Source organism: Gallus gallus, chromosome 1, assembly GCF_016699485.2.
Source record: "Gallus gallus isolate bGalGal1 chromosome 1, bGalGal1.mat.broiler.GRCg7b, whole genome shotgun sequence".
Classification (NCBI taxonomy): Eukaryota; Metazoa; Chordata; class Aves; order Galliformes; family Phasianidae; genus Gallus; species Gallus gallus.
Window position 1 is genome coordinate 60,868,101 of NC_052532.1, and position 20,689 is coordinate 60,888,789.

At 40.3% G+C, this 20,689-nt stretch overlaps 1 protein-coding gene across 17 annotated transcripts in view; it reads left to right on the plus strand.

Moving 5' to 3' along the window:
• ERC1 (ELKS/RAB6-interacting/CAST family member 1) overlaps positions 1-20,689 on the plus strand; it is a 291,778-nt gene that overhangs the window by 262,374 nt on the left and 8,715 nt on the right. For 12 of the 17 annotated variants that reach the window (XM_040650627.2, XM_046901424.1, XM_015286777.4 and 9 more), the window contains one exon: positions 9,864-10,052. In XM_040650627.2, the coding sequence (XP_040506561.1) occupies positions 9,864-10,052 (189 nt within the window). Of the gene's footprint in view, positions 1-9,863; positions 10,053-20,689 lie in introns of those variants that run through there. The other 5 variants (XM_040650649.2, XM_040650653.2, XM_040650655.2 and 2 more) reach the window with 1 other exon arrangement.

Below are 20,689 nucleotides of genomic sequence, written 5' to 3' on the forward strand. Positions count from 1 at the left end.
TTATTTCCATTTTACGGCTGAAAAGAAATGCCCAGCAAATGGATACCTCATCAGTCAGCACAGCTAGTTATTCAAAGAGAAGAGTGGCAGAAGTAGGTAACAGATGATGCAGCCTGAAGAACTGTGGCTACTGCCATGGTAGAGTAAGAGGGACAGAAGTAGTGACATTGAGGGAAGACATCTCAGAACGTAATGCAACCACAGCTGCCAACCATGGACTTTTCATTAAGATTGCTACAGAAATGAAAGCATCTGTGCTTGTGATAGTTTGAGAAGAACATTCTTTTTTTAAAAGCTGTTCAGTGCTTGGATAAATATACTGATTTCCTTCAGCAAAGTAGGTGTCTTATTTGTGATGAGATCCATTTTCAAACGATTACACAGGCATTCAGTAAATGCATAAACGTGATCTTTTTCTCAACGTGAAGCACATTTTATGCTTGCAGCACGTAGAGAGCTGCTTATCTTACTGTCACACTTCTTTTAGGTTCTCAGTCTTGTCGCTTTTCACACTGTGACCTGATAAGCTTCTCTGTGGATGCTTTTCAAATAGATTCATTTTCAGTATGGTCTTTTTAATTGCTAGATCATGCAGAATGGTCAAAAACTCCAAGCTTTCATGCCTGACTCATATTACAGTATACTTTACTGGATGCAGTACTAGACCACGATTCAGAAGATAAATTCTTTCCTGGCATTGTCTCCCACCACTTGCTTGTTCTCTTTCTCTCTGTCTCAAATTCTCTAATCGTAAAATGAGCTCAAGTTTTTGTGAAGTGTAAGTTCTGCTTGGGAAAAGTGCTATATAAGTGCTAGGTAATATTATTACACAATATCCTAAAACCGTGTTGTTACAGTGATATAATGGTGATTATAATACCTCATTTTGAATTTGTTCCCAAAATTGTGTTGGATTTGTGTTCAGCTTGATTTATTAATATTTCTTATTCTTCTTTCCAAGATCTTGTTCCTTCCCCAAAAAGGGAGAATAAGTATTTCAAGGAGCTCCCATTCTAGCATACTGAACAAAGCTCTTGGACCGCTGTCTCTTCTTTATTGCCTTCTGTTGTCTTCCGAAGAGTCATTCCTTCTTCTATAAAATCTACAGATGAGTTGTGTGTTTGTTACAGTTTGTCTTTCATACACGTAAAATCACTGTGAAAGCGTGCGCCTTATCCTTGCCTTAAAGACATATTCTGTGCAAAATGTGAAGGCAACTACATGAAATGGTCTTACTTTATTTAAACATTATCACTTGGCCTGACTGAGAGATAAGCTGCCAGACTTGTTTTGTCATACTATGACAGTCAGGCCTCCTCACTCCCACTTTCCAGATGGGCAAAACTTACAGTAGTAAGAACTAAGAACCCAGGTGGGATGCACACAAATAAGATAATGTAACTAATTAATTGTTGCTTTTAATAGCATTGTCCTGTTTAATCACAGAATCTGCCTTCCATCCCTGCTTTTCCGGAGTCCTGCCTGTGGGGGTGTCATCATTAATGATGAACCTGAAAGACTCCTGTGCCTGAAAGACTCGAGCTCAGGCAAGAAGGCACAAGAAGAGCATGTAGACTGACGGCTCCTGCAGTCAGGAAGCACAGTTCAAAATCCTTACTTAGCTATCAAATGAGTATCTATTCTTTTCAAGCCTTTCCAAGCGTTTCCTTTCTTCAGAAAATAACCTTTTCTCCTTTGACTGTAATGACTGAATAATGGAAAACCTTTTGTAGCGGCGTTCTTATTTTAGTCTAAGCCACAGTCTCATTGTGGTGGAGTGACCAACTTGAGTGATACTGATCTGAAGCTTAATATCTTGCTTAATGATTAATGTTGTATCATTGAGTTTGGAAACCACTCCTTTCCACTCTTATTCTGTTCCTTACTGTAATCTTTTAGCCAATAAGTAAAGAGCATTGTTCAACTAGAATGGACCAGTTTGGAGAAGAATGCTGTCCTTAAAATGACGTTAACTTCTGTCCTTTCCCTGTTTCTGGGAACAGTTCTTTTGCCAGCTTGTTTCTTTAACTGTAGTGCTTTGCTGTCTTAATAACTATTTTATGTTGGAAGGATATACTCTCTGTCCAAGAATGTTTTATCTACCAGCACAAAAGAACTGATCTTGATACACTGTTAGTCTTCTTTCTGATCCCAGAAAGATAAGACTAAGATTTCCAGATGGAATTTTGTAATCTGCAGTTCTGGGATGAATTAAGCACTCACAACAGAGGTGTAACTGGATTGTATCACTGTCTTCCTATTATTCTTAGAGATCAAAGAAGAACACAAATAGATACTTATATTCTAAAACATTCAAAACAGATGGCTGGTTTCTTTTTGTAAAGATTTGAGCTTTTCAGCAAAACAATCGCAAAGAGGCTATCATTCATTTCTACCAAGTGAGATTATTCCAGGTCTGTATCTTATTTTCTTTGATGATTTACAGCTCAATATGTTCTTCTTCTCTCAGCTAGTTCTTTGTAGTAAGTAAGAATTCTGTACTCATTTTTTTTTTCTGTAAGTTGTCACTTAGAGACTATGCAATAGTCTGTACTGTCTCCCAATTACTCAGTCGTTTAGGTCTCTTATGACCTTCATCCACGTGCCAGGATGCAACCACAGAAGAAGCTTCTGCACACTGTGAATACACCATTGGTAGAGTAAGGGAGAGTGAAGCTGAGCTCTGGCACTCGGACAGGGACAGGAGTGGGGTAGCTGCAGCCAGGCTGGGGCTGTCGTTGCCAGTGCCTTTTAATTGTAAGTTAGAGGGAAAGAAACTGGGAAGGACGAATGATGTTAGGGTAGAGAAAGAATCAAGCCCAAACCTGCTTTCCAATATATTAACTATGAAAACAAGCTTGAGAGAAATATGACTGAAATAAAAGCTGATGAGGGCATGTAGCCAATCTAGACGCTATATTTTCCTGGCTGATGAAGTTCATAATTACTGACAGAGATGCCAGGTTCCAACTCATAGTATTCTCACCACAGGCTATCCAACTACATCTGTTTGTTTAATGCAGCTTATAGATAAGAATTATATATGTGTGTGTATGTATATAAATGTATTTGTTAATGGGATTTTGCATTTGAATGTAGAGTGAAGAGCTGCCAAAAGAATTCGTGTCAACAGACAAACCAGTAAACCAGACAGACTGTGGCTCCATGTGGCTTTGCTTTGAAAGTTTCTTGTAGTAGGTGGGGAGCTAGAACAACGGAAGGAAGGCTCAGTGTTAGAGAGGGACGAGGCAAAGCTTCATATCATGGACAGGGAGGTTATAGTTCATCTGAACAGGAAGAGCACTGATTGTGTTCTCTGGTAGACTACTTAAGAAATACCTTCTGTTTCCCATTAGCAATGTATCAGACAGTAGGGAGACGAAAGAATGCAGTCCTTGGTACATAAGCATTCACATGGACAGATTCTCCCAGTATATGTGATACAGTTTTCTGGTTTCATACAAAAGTATATTAGCTGCTGTTTCCTTTTATCCGTTGTAATAGGAAGAAGCAATAGACAAACTACAGTACAGCAAGGAGTACTTGTGCTTTCTTGTTCGCTATTATTTAAAGAATGAGCACTAGAAAGCTCGAATGGATCAAAAATAGAAGCAAGTTATTGTTTCTTATTCTTAGGCTGCTGTATTCTTGTAAAAAAGGAACCAGCATGAAATGCATTCTGTAAAATGAAAACTTTCACTGGCTTAATTATATCCACAGAAGCCTGATTAGGTGGATGCTATGTAAATCTTCCGTGTTGTTGTACCAGCTGCAGGCACTTTGCACTTCACTCCTTGAACAGTTTTCACTTGCTACAGGAATACCTTTCTTTTTTTTCCTTGACGATGTTGTAATTTTCAGTATCACAAGTCTGACTACCCTGTTTCACAGCTTTCTGTAGTTGAATTTATTATCGAATCTGGTAACTGACACAACTTATCAGAAAGATTCTCAAATGAAGGGTATGTTAATGTATTAAAGAGCAGTGGAAGGTGCTAGATCCTTTGAGGACCTTGCTTTACTTTACCGCACCTGCTTTTTGGAGAAATAAGTTGCTGGGTTGCTATATCCCCAAGAGATTTTTGAGAACAAAAGAGAACTTAGACAAATAGAACAACAGTTGAACAGGTATTTTCTAATCATCTTGCAGTTAAGTCACAAATCTCATTCCTTTGCCTCGGCTAGAAAAGAGCCATATGGACTGTTACAGAAGAACGAGATGCAATGTATGCATTGTGCAATTAGTTATATTTAGGAGGTGAGGATTTGGGCAAACGCTCCTGCTTTTGAAAGCAGAGGTCTGATGAAACATGCAAAATTCAGGCTGGGTTTGCTGTATGTAGAGAAGCCCTTCAGCTCTCCCCAAGTACCTCACTGCTGGACTTTAGTATTCCCCAGTGTGTCAATTATAAGCTTCACACAGTCCTGCCAGCGTGTTTCAGTTCTGATCTGCAGTAGTCCCTGCTATTCCACACATGGTTCCCCACAAAATTTTACTCTGCAGCCCATGTAAGCCAAAGTTGTCAGTGTCATGAAAAAGCACTTCTGGGTTTGTTATGTAGAAAAATATTTTTGAACTATTCTCTCATTTTAGGTGCTCCAAGAATCCAACCAACCCACTGCAATTATTTGATTCACCTACATTATGGGGAAAAGATTTTACTTAAGTGAAGGAACTTAATCAAAAACGACTCTCCCCTTTTTGTACTTTTTCTAGTCTTCTGGTCTGGATTTTTCCCAAGATGAAGGGAGTGAACTCTGGAAATCATTAATCCATGGGATTTGTTCATGGTGTATAAAAATTTCAAAAATAATTTGCTTTACAAAAATGATTTCCTAATTGATTCTGTCAGAAATGAACTGAGTGAGACAGCTCTGTCAAAATAGCCGGAATCTCCTTCGGCTTCTCACGCATGTTGTTTTGTTTTGTTTTATGAGGAGCAAATGATGAAAGTTAGATTGAAATCCATTTTTGTCTTGAAAACAAATCTGAAGAAAACTGAGCCCGTCCTTGGGCTTTTGTGTTGTGGTCTCCTGAAGAAACCAAGTATCTGTGCAGCAGTGAACTGAGCTGAACTGAACTGAGGTCAGGCAGCGTCTTTTTGAGAACTTTCTTCTGTTTCCATTTAAAATAATGAAGGGAAGACATCAGTGATAAATTGTTCTGAATTTGGGAAAGCTTTGCACTTTCTGAGCCAAATTCATGCCTCATAAAACTCCACTGCATTCAATGGCTGCACGATGATCGTAGTTGAACCTTTACATTTGTTGCCAAACAAACACAAATGGTTTGAGCAGGGAAAAGGCGTAATTCAATTTGCCATGCAAATATTTCCAGACTGTATCATTCTGTTTCTTAGTTTATTTCCGTATCTCACAATACAAGAAATTTTGCTACATAGGCAAAATTTTCTTTTCTGATGATATCTATAACAAAACCCAGATACAGGAGAGTTGTTTTCCTTTTGGCATCTGAGGACCCACTGCGATCCGTTCCATCTTTTGTTAGATTTTTCAGGTCCTCCTCGGAATAATTTCTTTTTAATAAATGTCTGCATGTGCCCAGACTTCAGGCCCATCTTCTGCTGTGTAACTGTAGTTTGGGAAGTAAGTTTTGTTGGGCAGCATCTGGAGGCGATGGAGTTTGAGAACTGGAGTTGAAAATAATTTGCCATGTTTGCTTGAAATGTTCTTGATAGGAGATAAAGTGCTATCTGATTTAACTTGATTGTTTTCAAAGCCTATTTGCCACATCCAGCCTCAGGTTTTGAAGGCGTCCTTGTTGCTGTTGTTGTTTTTGTGCCTTTGCACATATAACTGGTGAATACTTTCTGATTCCTTTTCTGTACACTTCTTCCAAATGCTTGCAAACTCAGTTATATTTTGACCTCACTTTAATTACTTTGATTGTGAGATAACCTATCAGTTTCATTTTATTTTCTTAGAAAAATAGAATAATTAAGGTTGGAAAAGACCTCTATGGTTTATGAGTAAGTGGCGAAAAGTTTGCTGGATTACTTCATTGCAAAATGAAGACCACTTATCTTCATTGCTCTGCCATGTTGTGTTCTGTAGTGAATAAAACACACATAATACATGTGCAAGCTAATGACAGCAGTCGTGCCAATGCCAAGAGTGTTGGTGCCGCAGTGTCAATATGAAGTTATTTTCTCCTTTTTATTTGCCCAGAAAATTCACGTATACATTTCTGTAAGAAAAAGATGACTGCTGTTGATCCACATGCATGATTCTGGGTAAGGAAGTTTTGGAAGCAGGTAACTTTTTCTAGATCGCTTGATGTAAATGGAAAAACAGGCAGGCTCTTATGAATGCCTATAAAACTTTCTTTGGCTCCGAAGTGGGAGCTGCAGATTTATCAGTGTGTAGAAATGTAGAACGTATTCTCTGAAATTAATTAAATGAAGTTAATTAGTTCTGGAAAAGTGGTTGCTTCCTTTGGAGAAGAGGGGAATGTTAGCAGGGAGAAAGGTGCCTGGGTCATTAGTCCTTTTGCCTGGAGAACTAATAATTTAAAGCTAGTGGTTGTGGTAACTGAATTCTATTACACGTTGATTAAAACCATACTTTACTCTGCAGACGTTTATGGATAGTCAGTGTTGCATTTGTCTCAGTTCAACACTGCTGCACTTATACCACCCATTCATCGCCTTTCTTCTCCATATAACCTCCTGGTCAGTTGTTTTTGCATATTTACGTTACACACTGCTCAGACAAACCTTTAGACACCGTAGGCTCTGTATCTGAGGTGTATTCATCTTTCACAGTAAAAGAGACCAGACATGTAGATAGCTCTATCCAACCAGATCCAGTTACAAGTGCCTTATCTATGCAGCACATTTAAATGCAGACTTCTGTCATAAAAAACTTTCAAATGCAGTTACTCATATGTAAGCTGACCGTTGTACAGCACCAACAAGACTACAGTTGAAAAAGCAGGATTAATTTCCTTCTGAAGCATATCTTAGTCCTGACGGGCTTGCAAACCTACAATTAGATTCACATTTGTCATGCTTGAAGTTAATCTTTTTTTTTTTTTCCCTCAGAAAAACCGAGCACATTGTTTCCAGGTTGAATTTGTTTTGAAATACCTTCCCAAGTGCCTTTATCGGTTGGTAGAGATGCTTTGGTTTTGTATCAGAGATTTGTCAGACATTTCATGTCTCAACTTCAGCAATGTAGCCATTGCCTTTTTTTTTTTTTTTTTCCTTCAAATGTAGCTGGCCACTAGCAATATTCTGAACTAGAGGGTACATTAAGCAGACTTCATTCCATGCTCTGATGAGGATGGCCCAAACATATCAGTGTGCTTAATGGAGATTGGCTGCTTTAGAAGATACTCCTGGGCTTGGTCCATTTATCCATTGTTTTCCTAGAAAGCTCTACAGCACTGAGCTGATCATGAGAACACGCTGTGGTTTATGCGTCCAGTACTGCCCTGCCTTCCCACTTAGCAAATGCTCTTACACCCTCTTGAGATAAGGCAGTGGCAGCTCAGCTGTGTGGGAAGCAGAGTGCCTTTTGCTAATTGTGTTGTTCAAATTAGATATGGCAGGAACGCAGATAGAAGGGCATTTCCTTCTTGACTGGCAGGCTTTAATGGATCCCACGTGAGAGAAATCATTGCTCTGTGAACAGCTTTGGGAGTGCTGCTAGTTAAGAACTTTCACACGCCTCATTTGGCCTATATCCAGAGAGGGATGAACATGCTACTCAAGGTAAGGGGGCAGAGAGAACATCCCTGAGCAGTCAGATTCAGCTCTTCTATTAAAGTCTTCCATCACAACTTGCTAGAGCTGTGCTTTCTCTTTGTCACAGCCAGGAATGTTGGCAAGTGTTGGTCTTTGCAGGTCTGATGGACCTGCACATCTGATGAATGTTGAATAGACTGTGGTGCCTGAAAGAGAGTACAAGGCAGCTGCTGTGTTGGTTGGACAGCTAGTTATCAGACGTTGACTACTTCATTTTCACATTTTAATAAAAACAGACATTTCTCAGGATATTCCGTCGTTCTCCCCTCTGTGGGCAAACCAATTAGTAGGATAGGAAGGACACCAGGTAAATTAGAAGCGTCATGTATTTTTAAACTCGTACAGCCAGTGCAGTTCAGATCATAATTTCAGCAATCTTAATTATAAGAAATTGGGATAGGTAGTGCAAATTCACCAGACAACCAAAGTTGATAGGTGTAATTGGTTAAAGACAGATGTACTAGGTGATGGAAATGAGACGTGATTGTGCTGATGCTGCTGAAATATCCCTTCCCATTGTCCTGTACAAGAGAGGAGCATGATTCTATGATTCTGCCCTGCTGCAATCTAAAATACAATAAAATTGTATTTTAACACATGCACATAACTGCAAACAGAGCTTGCCCTGAGGCCACACATAGCGGTAGGGTTTATAATAAGCGAGTGAGCTTACTCTCTCTGCAGGTCTCTTGTCCATCCCCTCTGCCCCAGCACCGTCTCAGCAGTGTCTCTGGCGCGGGCTGCCGAGCGCAGCTGGCTCTCTGTGGGACAAGCAGTTTGACATTAGTTAGCTGCTTAGCCACTGCTCTCAGATCCTCTCGCTCTACAGAAATTAATCCATGTAGAACAGCGTTAGAAACAAAATAAGTGAGCCCTGACAGCCTTATTAAAAGGGCTCGAAGCCAGAGGCTTTGTTGAAAGTGGTGCCAGCACCCTGTTTCTGTTGACTCAGAGATTATCTCACTCCTTATTCATTAGCGGGGTCAGAGGTGTCCTATTGAAAAGATATCCCCGGCCGCTAGCAGAGAGCAGGTGCAGCCCCTGCCTGGGAGCACAAAGCCAGGCTGCCAGCGCTGTGACCGGGCTCTCCAGCTCTCAGAGCTGGAGAGCATCACTGCATGTAGCTTCAGTGCCTTGTTTGGTGGAGTGGAGGCCCAAATCCTGGTTCTTTGATCTGTTGCTAACCGTAAAGACAAAGTTTTATATTCTGCACTTTGGAATATATATCTGTGTTCGTGGGCATAAGACCATGAAATATGAAAGTGCGTTCTTTTGGGCAGGGATATAGTGAGGGCTTCCATGTTTGTGTTTATCCGATTGGGCCCTATTTTTTGGTAAAACAAATGAAAAATGACTCTTCTGATAGTTTTTGTAGGAACTGGATGGTTCCAGGGATTGCAGTGAGGAAAAAAAGATTAGATACGGAGATTCAGATTAGGTAATGTAGAATGAAATATAATAGTACTTAATTAGAGTTCTTTGATTATATTTGTTATCGTGTTGTATAGAATCTGGCTTGCATAAGATCACTGCCTTTTCAAAACTGTAGAAGACTTTCTGGTTAAGATACTTTCCATGGTTTCTACAGCAGAGTGATGTTCATCTTGGAAACGAGCAACTTTACATCGTTAGAAATTTCTTTCTTTGAAATGTGTTTAGTGCATACTTTCGTAACAGATGTAAGTAAAATGAGGTAGAATCTACGTTGCTATCGCCAGTCACCTTTTATCAGACAAATAAATTATCTTTAAAGGAGAGATTTGAGATACATGACTGAAGTCCTCCTGGATAATCAATAGACTTAACCCATTTAATTTATACCACTTCATTTTTCACCCCATATCAGCATTATTTCAGATATCAGTAAGATGGCTGTCATCACCATATCCCCTTTACCTGATGTACTTCATTTCTGTCTGTCTCTGTGCTGTATGGTTGCAGGGCCATAGGATAGGAGTACTGTGGGGAGGGAGGGTGTTTGTGTTTCTTGAAGCTGAACAAGACTGTAAGCTAGTCACTGATCTTCACCTTCACCATTGCTCGTGTCTCAGTCATCTCAGACTATTCCTCACTATTTTTGTTCTCTTATTTCAGATAATTCAGCCCCTCTTAGAACTTGATCAGAATCGCAGCAAGTTGAAGCTGTACATTGGACATCTGACAGCCCTCTGCCATGACCGTGACCCCTTGATTCTGCGTGGACTCACCCCACCTGCTTCCTACCACTTGGATGATGACCGGGCAGCTTGGGAGAAAGAGCTGCAGAAGATGACCCAGGAGCAGGTGAGTTTGTGGTCTGAAGCTCTGAGCAAGGGCCTGAAATGTTTATATGGGTCATAATGATGTGCCACACCAAAATGTTGTGAAATCATGCCGTAAGTGGTGAAAACAGCCAGCAAAGATCCACAGTTCAGCTGATGGAAGAAGTCAATACTTGAAATCATGGGCATTTTATACTTATTATGGAATTTTATTTGCTCTTGTGTCTGTATTTGAGAACTCACACTTAGGCAGTCATGGAAATTATAACTGCAAGATACCCCTTTTGCCATGTTTTGACTACTAGCAAATTTTAGCTGTTCTTTATAACTTAACACAGTCATAGGGATCTAAAATCCCTTTCTAATGACACAAATCATTTATATTTTAATTGGCATATTTTTATGAGTCACTCACTTTATGTAAATGTATGCAATGTCTTTATCATCTGCAACAGTACGTTCTGCCAGTACTTTCTTCTGCTTTTTGTATTACCACCTTGCCCAGATAACTCACTTGAGATTTGACCGCTGGTACTCTGTGCCATACATCCACGTACACGTGCATGCACACACACACACACACACACACACAGAGTGGTTTCAGAAGTCCAACAGTGTATTTCCAAGAGTTTTAGAATACAGAACTGAAAGGGCTTAATAATGGCCTCTCTGATGAAGTCATTACAGAGACTGTCAATCTAGCTATAATTCAACTACAGAAATAATCTTCCTTTCTCCCAACTCTAGTGATGTCTTGCCTTCCTTAATCCCTTCCTTGGCAGTTTTTATCTCTTGTTTCATACTGTAATTGATCGCTCCCCACAACCTTTTTTTTTTTCTCATTCCTTCCTATTTCAACCCTTTAATTTTTATTTTACTCCTGTATTACAAATAGATTAGACAAACTCATATAAGGCATATGTGGCTACTTTTGTTCTTTTGAACCTTTGGATTACAATGCCAATTCTTTTACTAAATTCTTCACTACTGTATGTGTACAGCAAATTCTACCCAGTATGTACAGAAGCCAGTGTAAGGCCTATATAATTAAATGAGGTTTTGCAGGTCAGTGAACACTCTGTTGAGGCTTACCTGAATGCTTCAGTTCTTGTACTCTTCTTTATGATGCTCAATTTTGATTCAAAAATTTGAGACAGCAGCTCAGAAACTAAATTACAGGAAGCCAGCAGAAGCTTATCTAACAATTTAGAAAGAAGACCAGACCTCTAATGATAAATATGCCTGTAACAGGATTTAGATGGTACAAGACGGTTAGTCTCTGTCTTTCTACCTATCTTCATTCATTTATTTGATTCAGCATGTGCTGTATGCCTTGCTCGATGTCTACATTTGTCTCTATAGGCTTGGCACATTCTTTTTTCCTGCAGAGCCTGCTATCCCCTACGCACTAAGTCAGCATTTTTTTGCCTCTGGAATTCTGTACTCACTGATCCAGGATTAAAAGTTTTTCAGTGTAACGTGTGCCATCATTTTGAACCATGTTGTCTGTTAGGGTGGGATAAAGCAATGGCTGGCAAATCTTGTAACATGTATGGGGGGCCATCTCTGAAAAAAAAAAAGAAAAGAAAAAAAAAAGATAAAGGCTGTATGTGGGCAAAATTTGGATTTCCCTGAAAGAAGTTGACTAGTCTGATATAGCCATTGTGGTCTTTGAATATAATTAGGATCTGTGGGCCCAAGTAGGAAGGTCCTACAGGGGAATCTGAACAGGCTGGACTGAAGACAGTGGGATGAAGTTCAACATGACCAAGTGCTGGGTCATGCACTTTAGTCACAACAATCCCATACAACACTATGGTCTTCAAGCAGATTGGCTGGAGTACTGCAGAGGAAAAGGACCTGGGGGTGTTGGTTGATGCTTGGCTGAACACAAGCCAGCAGTGTGCCCAGGTGGCTAAGGAGGCCAATGACATCCTGGCTTGTATCAGAAATAGCACAGTCAGCAGGAGCAAGGAGGTGATTATCCCTCTGTACTTGGCACTGGTGGGTCTGTTTCTCAAGTACTGTGTTCAGTTTGTTACCCCTCACTACAAAAAAGACACTGAGGCCCTGGAGTGTGTCCAGAGAAGGGCAGTAGAGTTGTGAAGGATTTGGAGCACAGGTCCTGTGAGGAGCAGCTGAGGGAACTGAGATTGTTCAGTCTGGAGAAGGGGAAGCTCAGGGACACCTCATCACTTTTTACAGTAACCTAAGAGAAGGTTGTGGCAAGGTCTGGGTTGGCCTCCTCTCCCGGGTAACAGTGACAGGATGAGAGGGGATGGCCTCAAGTTGTGCCAGGGGAAGACCAGGTTGGAAATTAAGAAAAACTTATTTTCAGAAAGAAAGAGTGATAAGGCACTGGAATGGGGTGCCCAGGAAACTGGTTGAGACACTGTCCCTGGAGGTGTTCAAGAACCATATAGATATTGTATTAAGGAACGTGGTTTACTGGGCAACATTGGTGGTAAATGGATGGTTGGACTAGGTGATCTTAGAGGTTTTTTCTAACCTTGGCAATTCTATGATTCTATGATCTACTAGGAGTTGGGTCAGTGAAACTTGTGGGTCCCTTCCAACTCAAGGCATTCTATGATTATATATTCAAGAGACATAGGTAAAATAAATAGGCTTTCTTTTACAAGTCCTTCTGGGTAGATGGTCTACTGAAACAGCATGTGTTCTTTCTAGTTCTTTGTACTGGTCTCATAAAACTTTGCCAGCCAACCAGCAACGTTTATGTGTTACACACTGTTACACACTGAAGAAAGTGTTCAACTGTAAACGGTGAGAAAATAATTTATCTGAGTTGACTTAGAGGAGAGAAAAAATATATTTTTCCCTCCCCTCTCATTGTTGTCTTAATTCTGCATTACTGTCCCCTCATTTATTAAAAGTAGTTACTCCATTTGTGATTCCCATGCACAATTAACATTTGCTAAAATAAAATGTAGCAGTCTTTTCTGCTTTCCCATGCTCACTTCGATTGTATTTAACAAACTTCAGTTGAAAAATACAAACTAATGATATATTTCAATTTACAAAGCACATTTTTCATTTATGTCTGCAGAGCATTTCTGTTTCTGACTGCAGAATTTCCTTTGTGTTTAAAGGATTCCCATGGGGGGAGAAACCAGTTCTCCAGATTCACAGAAGCCCGTGACAGAATACCCGTTTTGCATCTTTGGAATTTTAATGAGTTTTGTAAATTACTTCAAATCCAGTGCATTAAATTCACTCCTGTCCCTTCTAATATGATCCTTTGTAGATAATGCTTCACAAGCCTCAGTGGGAAAAAATTAATCCTCTTGAATGTTAAGAAGTGTTAACGTTGTTAGGGAGGATACGTTTAACTAAAGACCAATGATATTTAAGGATGATGCCAATGTATCCACTTCTCACCAATGAGATGGTTTGGGGTGGGTTTTTTTGTGTGCGTGTTTTTGTTTGGCTGGTTTGGTTTTAGTGTTTTTTTTTTTTTTTTTTTTTTTTTTAATAAATAATGGAGAATTTATTTTTATACTGCTGGTTTTGGAGCTCTGATTTCCCACTCCAGCAACTGTTCCTGGTGAAGTGTTGTATTGTGTTTCAGTATTGTACAGGTCTTTCATGCCTGTTGGACAGGCTCAGGTACAAATAGAAATGGTTTTTTGTGACTCCTTTTCATAGATAAAGCTAGTGTACAAAGTAGATGTAAACTTTATATTCTTCTGGCACATCCACAGTGACCCACAGAAACTCATGTAGAAGTCATTGTTGGAAAAGCATCTGCCATGGTTCTCAGGAGAGCATGTTGCCAGATTAATAATTTCATGGACTCTAAAAATTTGATTGATAATTGGTACCTCTCATATATAATAGTTTCTGGATGCTGCCATTGAGTTCAGCTGTATTCCTTAGTGGCTTCAATTGATTTTAATCAGAATATGTGGCCAGAATGCTATATAGTTCTTTGTTGTTGGCATTTTTTCAAAGGCATTTTGCAAAGTTGAGTTACTGTAGTAAAATTTTGGTCCATCTTTACTGAAGGCCTGAAGGCAATACTTTATGAATATACGATATCTCCAAAACTAATGTAAACAGGGTATACTAAGTTGTGGGCAGTGGGGAATCTACAGTGCTTGGAACCATGTCATTAAGTTATGAATTTGGTGGAAAATATTCCTTTGAGTCAGTTCTGTCCCAATATTCCCAAACATTTCAACCAGTGCTGTTTCTGGAACTGTCCTCCTTCAACCGGTTCGTGTCCTCTTAAACCTTTTTCTTATTATAAAATTGGAGTTACCAGAAGGAGGGATGAATGTTCCAAATCTTGACACTGAGAAATAAAAAATCCATTCATTTATTGTAAGTAATTGCATTATCCTAGCAATTTCTATTAAGTACAGTATTTTCTTTCACTTTGTCCTAAGCATATCATTACGTTAATATTGGGCTCTGTAGAACTTCTGCTACGTTTCACATTTCAGATGGTTGTCCTGAAGTGAGGGATTTTGTTCCTTATGAAAGGAAACAACATTAAGAACATAATGATATGTTCCACATTTTTATTTACAGTTCAGTTTTTGGTTTTGTTTTTGTCTTTCTTATCTTTACAAAAGGAAAGAGTGGAGAAGAAGCAGGGAGTTGATGAAAACCATCGTTTATATATTTTGGTGGTGGCGTGCTGCACTGTGGCTGGAAGGCAGCAGTGTGAGAAAGTAAAAAGACAACCAAATGGAGCAACCAGATATTAGTAACAGGCGACAGTACTTATTCCATTAATAGCTCAACCAGTGTTATAAATGTTTCTCATAACTTCAAAACCAGCTCTCTCTATTTTGGAGAGATTTTTTATTTTCAACAGGTCCTACAGTGAAGGGCATCCTAAAGGAATACTTCCTTTTGCAGAAAAGGACTTATCTGATAAAAATAATTTCCTTACCCCTGGGACGAGGAGGAGGCAGCCTTTTACTCCCTAGCTCCCAGCCATCGGAGGCTCTTTCCAGCCACCTTTGACATGTCCAGGCTTCATCCTGGCTGTTCTTGTCAGCCCCCAGGCACCATTTTTTTCTGCACAATTGACCTCTTCCCAGAGGTGTTTCCAGCACCATTTGCATTGTGACCTGGGCATCAACAGCAGCCTGTAGGAGCTGGGCAGTTTTATTGCCATGAGATACTCCCTCAGAAGACACCTGTGATGGAAGGCTGTCCTGCACCACTACTGACACCATGTTATACCTGTGACTGCTTCAGCAGTGAGTTGAGAGGTGCTTTTGAAAAACCTTTATTGTCATAGAAGAGCCATTGTAGTGAAGCAAGATTTTCCCTTCTCCCTGTCTACTGGCTCCAGTCAAAGCACACACCATCTTAGGATCCCTACTTACTGACCCTCTCCTAAGAAGTCAGGAGTTTCTCTTCTGCTCAGCCACTCAAAGCAGGACAAGGAGAAAGGTGATGATGTGGCTTCCTTGTGTCAGCCACAACCTGCTGCATCAGCTAAGCAGTCATGACGCTGTACATCATCCACATTTCTCTCTCAGCCAAGTTAATGTTACGCTTTTCATACAGGATACCAGACTGCATGCAGGTAGCTTTAAAATTCAGTTTTAAAATTGCATATATGCCTGCTGAATTTGAAACGTATCAAACACATTTTGTCATCCCAACTATTGTAAGCGGGGTAAACTTAGCTCTAAATCGCAAATTGCTATTTGATATACTTCCTGTATACTTCTTTGTTTACAGTCCTTTTGTGTCCCTACTTCTGTATCAGCTGTGAGAAATTACTCAACTTATTTAGTTTCTGTAAAGAAATTACTTTGCGGTTTGGCATTTAGTATTCTAAATTACTACATTACTTCAGAGTTTACCCTGTCTTTCCTCTCGGACTGCCCTTCCATTTGCTTGCTATCTCCCCCACCTGATTTATGTCATTTATTTTTAATTTGTAATCTTAGGGGAATGCATAATGTATTTTAAAATTAAACAGCCCGCTTCTGGTCTCTGTTAGAAATTAGGAGTAATAATTGCAGCAGTTTATACTTCTTTATATAAAAATGTTTTTGCTGACTTTATCTGGGAAAATAACAGATACAGGAACTCTCTAAAGTTGTTACATTGTGGAGCATTTTAAGCCTTCATATTAAATTAATGTTTTGGGTGAGGGTGAGAACTTGGGATCGATGTCACTATTCTTAAATACGCAGATTGTGCCATAACAGCATCCATTTGTATTTGTGCACTGAATACTACTATTAATTTTAATTAAAATGTATACTCTCAATCCATAACGCTAATTAGTCCTATCTTGGAAAGAGATACAAAGGGAAAAACATTGCTTTCAGGATGAGGCCAGGTGTTTGGTGTGGGAGTGCCTAAAATTTACTGTAGTCTCTTTTCAAGCGGTCTCTACAAGCAGATGGTGTACCAGCCTGAGCCATTACCTCATTTTTTCAAGGGCAGCTCACCTCTCCCTTCGTATTATTAACAAGTTCTGTTATTCTGTGCCTTGCTTGGACGCTACAGTCCTCGTGAAGGTCTTCTGCAGAATCTCATGGCATGGGATGTGGCTATGGATTGTGGCTGGTTGTGCAGAGGGATGCTGGGGAGGCCTCTGGGGAAGTCCCTCATGCGTTAAGGGGACATGCAGGAGCAGCTGGGTCCTTGTGTTGTCTGTCAGCCTCACTGGGTTGTAGGAAAACAAAATATTCCACAGAATTTTCTTTCTTGGAATATCTGTCAGAAATGTCAGGGCTAACAGGATCCTCCATCACTTTGCAATAAACAAAATCCGAGATCCTAGACTTCCTCTTAAAGAGAAGTAAATAATGTGAAAAGACTAGGAACGGCTCAGTCTCTGATCCTGAAACAAATGGGTGCGTATAACTTAATAATTCCACTAACTTCTTGCAGCTTTGTCCTATCTTCTGTGTTTCACAAAGCTGTAACTGGACTCCCAGCCCTTCCTTCTAACATTTAGGAAGAATCGTTTTCAAAACTCCTAAGATATGACTGAGAAGAGAGTTTTTTTCAGATTAGTCAAGTTTTCCCTGTTATGAGACAGTTATCAGTCACTGCCTTGAATAAATGAGCGGAGTCCCTGTGGAGCACTGTGGCCTCATTCACCAGCAGAGGAGCAAAGGGGCGAGGTAGAGATGCAGAATGAAGCGGCATTGCAGAGTAATTGCAGTGCCTCGTCATCTTGCTTTCTGAGTGTAAGATGACTTATAGGGTAATATTTAACAACTGAACCAGGGGATGTAGCTGCCTAACTCCTTTTCAGTCCCTGTAAGGTGCCGAATGGTGAGCTGCTCAGGATGAGGGCTGTGGGGTCTGCCTATCCCAGGTGTGTGCGGTTCGCAGGTAGCTCTGTGGTATAGGCAAGCATTATTCTTTGTTCTCCTTAGCCACAGAGTTACAGCATTCATTTTCAGCATCGTGCACTAGAATTTACATTAATAGAGCATTCTCCTCCAGCGGTGAAATGACCGCTGTTGATAGAGGATGTTCTCTGCAAGTGCAGGGTATGCAGGCAAACTTGTCCATCCAAAGCAGTGTATAACTTAGAGATAATTATTTAATTCCTTCTTTCCATTTGTATCCTTTTGAAACTCATATACTACCATGGAAGTAATAACATTTCTGCTCTTAGGAAAGCTTAGAGATGCTCAGGAAGGCGGGATAAATCACACGTACAGCATTTTTCAAATACATACTGCAGTAGCCCTCAACGAATTTGTAAGGATGCTTTTCTCAAAATTGGTTGTGAAATCTCTTTGAGTGCATTTAGATATATTTAAAATCTATTTTTCGTGCTGACGTTACTTTAAAAAAGGCAAATCAGAATGCTTAATTTGAATATTTTTTTAATATTTGATAACAGATAGGAGAAAAACAGAAGTGATAGAAAGAGCAGAAATATTTAATGGTCTAATTTAAATATATTTATATAATATACTGTAAAAAAAAAAGAAAGGATTGGCAGGCTGAGATTTCCACATTCCTGGCCCATTCTTTTGTCCCTTTTACAAGCCTAATGGAGTTGAGAAATAAAGGATTGTGTGTAATTGGCTCTCATTACTTCAAACGTACATATTTAGACTGGTATGTCTGGGAAGACGCAAAAGCTGCTCACCATTTGCTTGAGATACACCATAGTTTAACTTTTCAGACGAAGCAGAGGCTAAGACTAAATCAGTTGAATTTCTTTTTCTTGCTTATTTCTGTTATTTTAAGCTCTAAATGTGTTTTTCAGACTAGCCACAGTCTGATCCAGAAGCACCTGAGTTGTAGGGGAAGCATAATTACAGATCCCGGCATTGTAGCCCTATAGAAGTCTGGCAGTTAACTTGCCTTTTGTGTGGCTCTACAGGCACTTCATAACCTACATCCAGTTTTACTGTTTATAGCCAGAACTCGTCTATATGAATGAGATACAGCTTTATTTTTATTTGCGTTTTTGTTGGTTTTCTTCATCAGTAAAATTATTGCTTTGCATAGGGAACTTCTTTCACATCACGAAATGTAGAAGATTCTTAGCTTAATGTTGCCCTGTATATATTATGGGATAAGCAGAGGCCACTGAGATTCTGCAGAGCAACGCTGTGGTTCACCTAGTAAAATCACAGCATTGCATTTCTTAACTAGGAAGTTGTTTTCCCTCCAAATGTCAATTAATCTTTAAATAACTTCTGGAATATCTCAGATCAGAGAAGTCCAAATGCAAGGTAAATTCACATTTAATTATTATTACTGTTCACTAATGGACTTTAACTATGAGTAGCAACGTATTCCAATCATGACTTGCTCTAAACCCAGGAAGGCAGCCGTGGTGAACGGTGTCTGAATCTATTGCAGGTTATCTGCAAGTGTACATTCCCCTGAGACACCAAAGGTCCTTCCCGTTCTTCTATCCGTAGATAAAGTGTTAATACTATGAGGCACTTCTAGAGTCCTTTCTGTCCCTTTCTTTCCGAGTTGTCTGCTTTTACTTGTCATCAGCTAGGCATATGAACATACCCAACCTTGTCTTCTCTTTTTTTCTGACATTTCTATGAGGCAAGTGGATGAGACTTACAGTATCCTGAGCTCGAAATGCCAACTGAAAACACTGTTAGCACTCCTTTATTTTCATAGGAAAAATGACATGGGGAAGATAGTACTGTTTCCGTTTGCATTCACATCATTCTGGGAAATGAGCGGTACCAACAGTGCTAATTTTAAATAAATTCCCTAATTATTGGACCGACAGACATGTAGGTGGATCAATTTATACCACGGAGAACTGGATGTTCCCCATTAAGAAGCTTGCCTGGATGAGGAGTGACGTATGCTGCTCACAGCTGTTTCTGAGAGGAATGGTGTAAACAGAGATGACATAGATGATACAGAAATGCTGTAACCAGCCACACAGTCAATTAAGATGGCTTTGTTTAACTAGAAATCTCGTCATTAAACTTAGATGTTCTGAAACTAGCAAACTCAATGCAAGGCTATCATTGCTGCTTTTTTCAAATGTTTCATCACGGACATCTGCCAGACAGCTGCATAGACTTTCTGTCTGTGCTAATTTACAAAGTATTATTGCTTGCCTTCAGCATACAGAGCAGTCTCCTCTTGATGGCCCAAAAACTTATTTTTTGGAAATAATTTCTCCATCTGGTTAGGTTTGTTACTTTTGTTTGATTACATTTGACTTATATCAGCTTTGGTGTAGGCTTACGTTGTTGATCTCCTCTTGATTTTATAAAGAATCTCTGTAATACACATACTTTCACGTAAATTAATGGCACAGCAAGAAACTGAGTCCCTGGCTTTGCAGCGCTGCTTGGCTGAAGACAACAGCCTGCAGGATTCCCCCTTGCCCACCAACCTCCCTTCACTTCTGGAGGTTAATCTCCTTGAGGTGCTTTGGTATTCTGCTGGTTTTTAAAATCACTTCGTCCTTTTCTGGAGCTTTACCTGCGAGATTTGGCTGGGCGACCTGGAGGACAGCTCTGCTCGGTGGTGGAGCAAGGCCCGAGAGGCCAGACCCATTTCAGCCAGATCCTGTTTCCCTGCTAACAGTGCCCTCTCCTGGTCCTCTTCTTGAGGCGGAGGACAGAATGCAAACTGATGAAGAAAAGCAGAATTACATCAATTGCTTATTCTCCCACTGCCCCAGGTCTTTCCTAGCCTCCACAACCTTCCACCCTACTGCTGAATGGCACCATCGAATCATTGCTCTGGCCCAAAAAGCCAAGGAAGCCGTGCCTCAGAGTTCAGCATTAAAACCAGCCCCATGAGTTTCCCAGCAGTAGGTGGCTTGGGGCCACGTGAATTGCTGGAGTTTCACTAGCCTGACAACCAGAGACTTGGGGCACAGCTCCTTAGACCACATCTCCTGGTTTTTCATCTGCAGCACTGCTCCTGGCTGGCTGTGTCTTTCATTCCCACTTGCTGACTGGACCTCTCCTAGGCTTATCCATCCACTGCAAATTTCCAACTAATTGCTCTGCCAGGCTGCTGCAACCAAGCTAATCGCAGACCTGCTGCGTGCCCTTCCTGAGCCGTGATGGGTTACTGCTGAATTCCCTCCCTGCTCCCCCGAGACCTCTCACAGCCCCAAGTACTCCCCTCCAGCTCGTTTCCCCCTTCCCCAGCTCATGTCGTTCTGCCGAGCAGGATCAGGTTGCTTTTGCA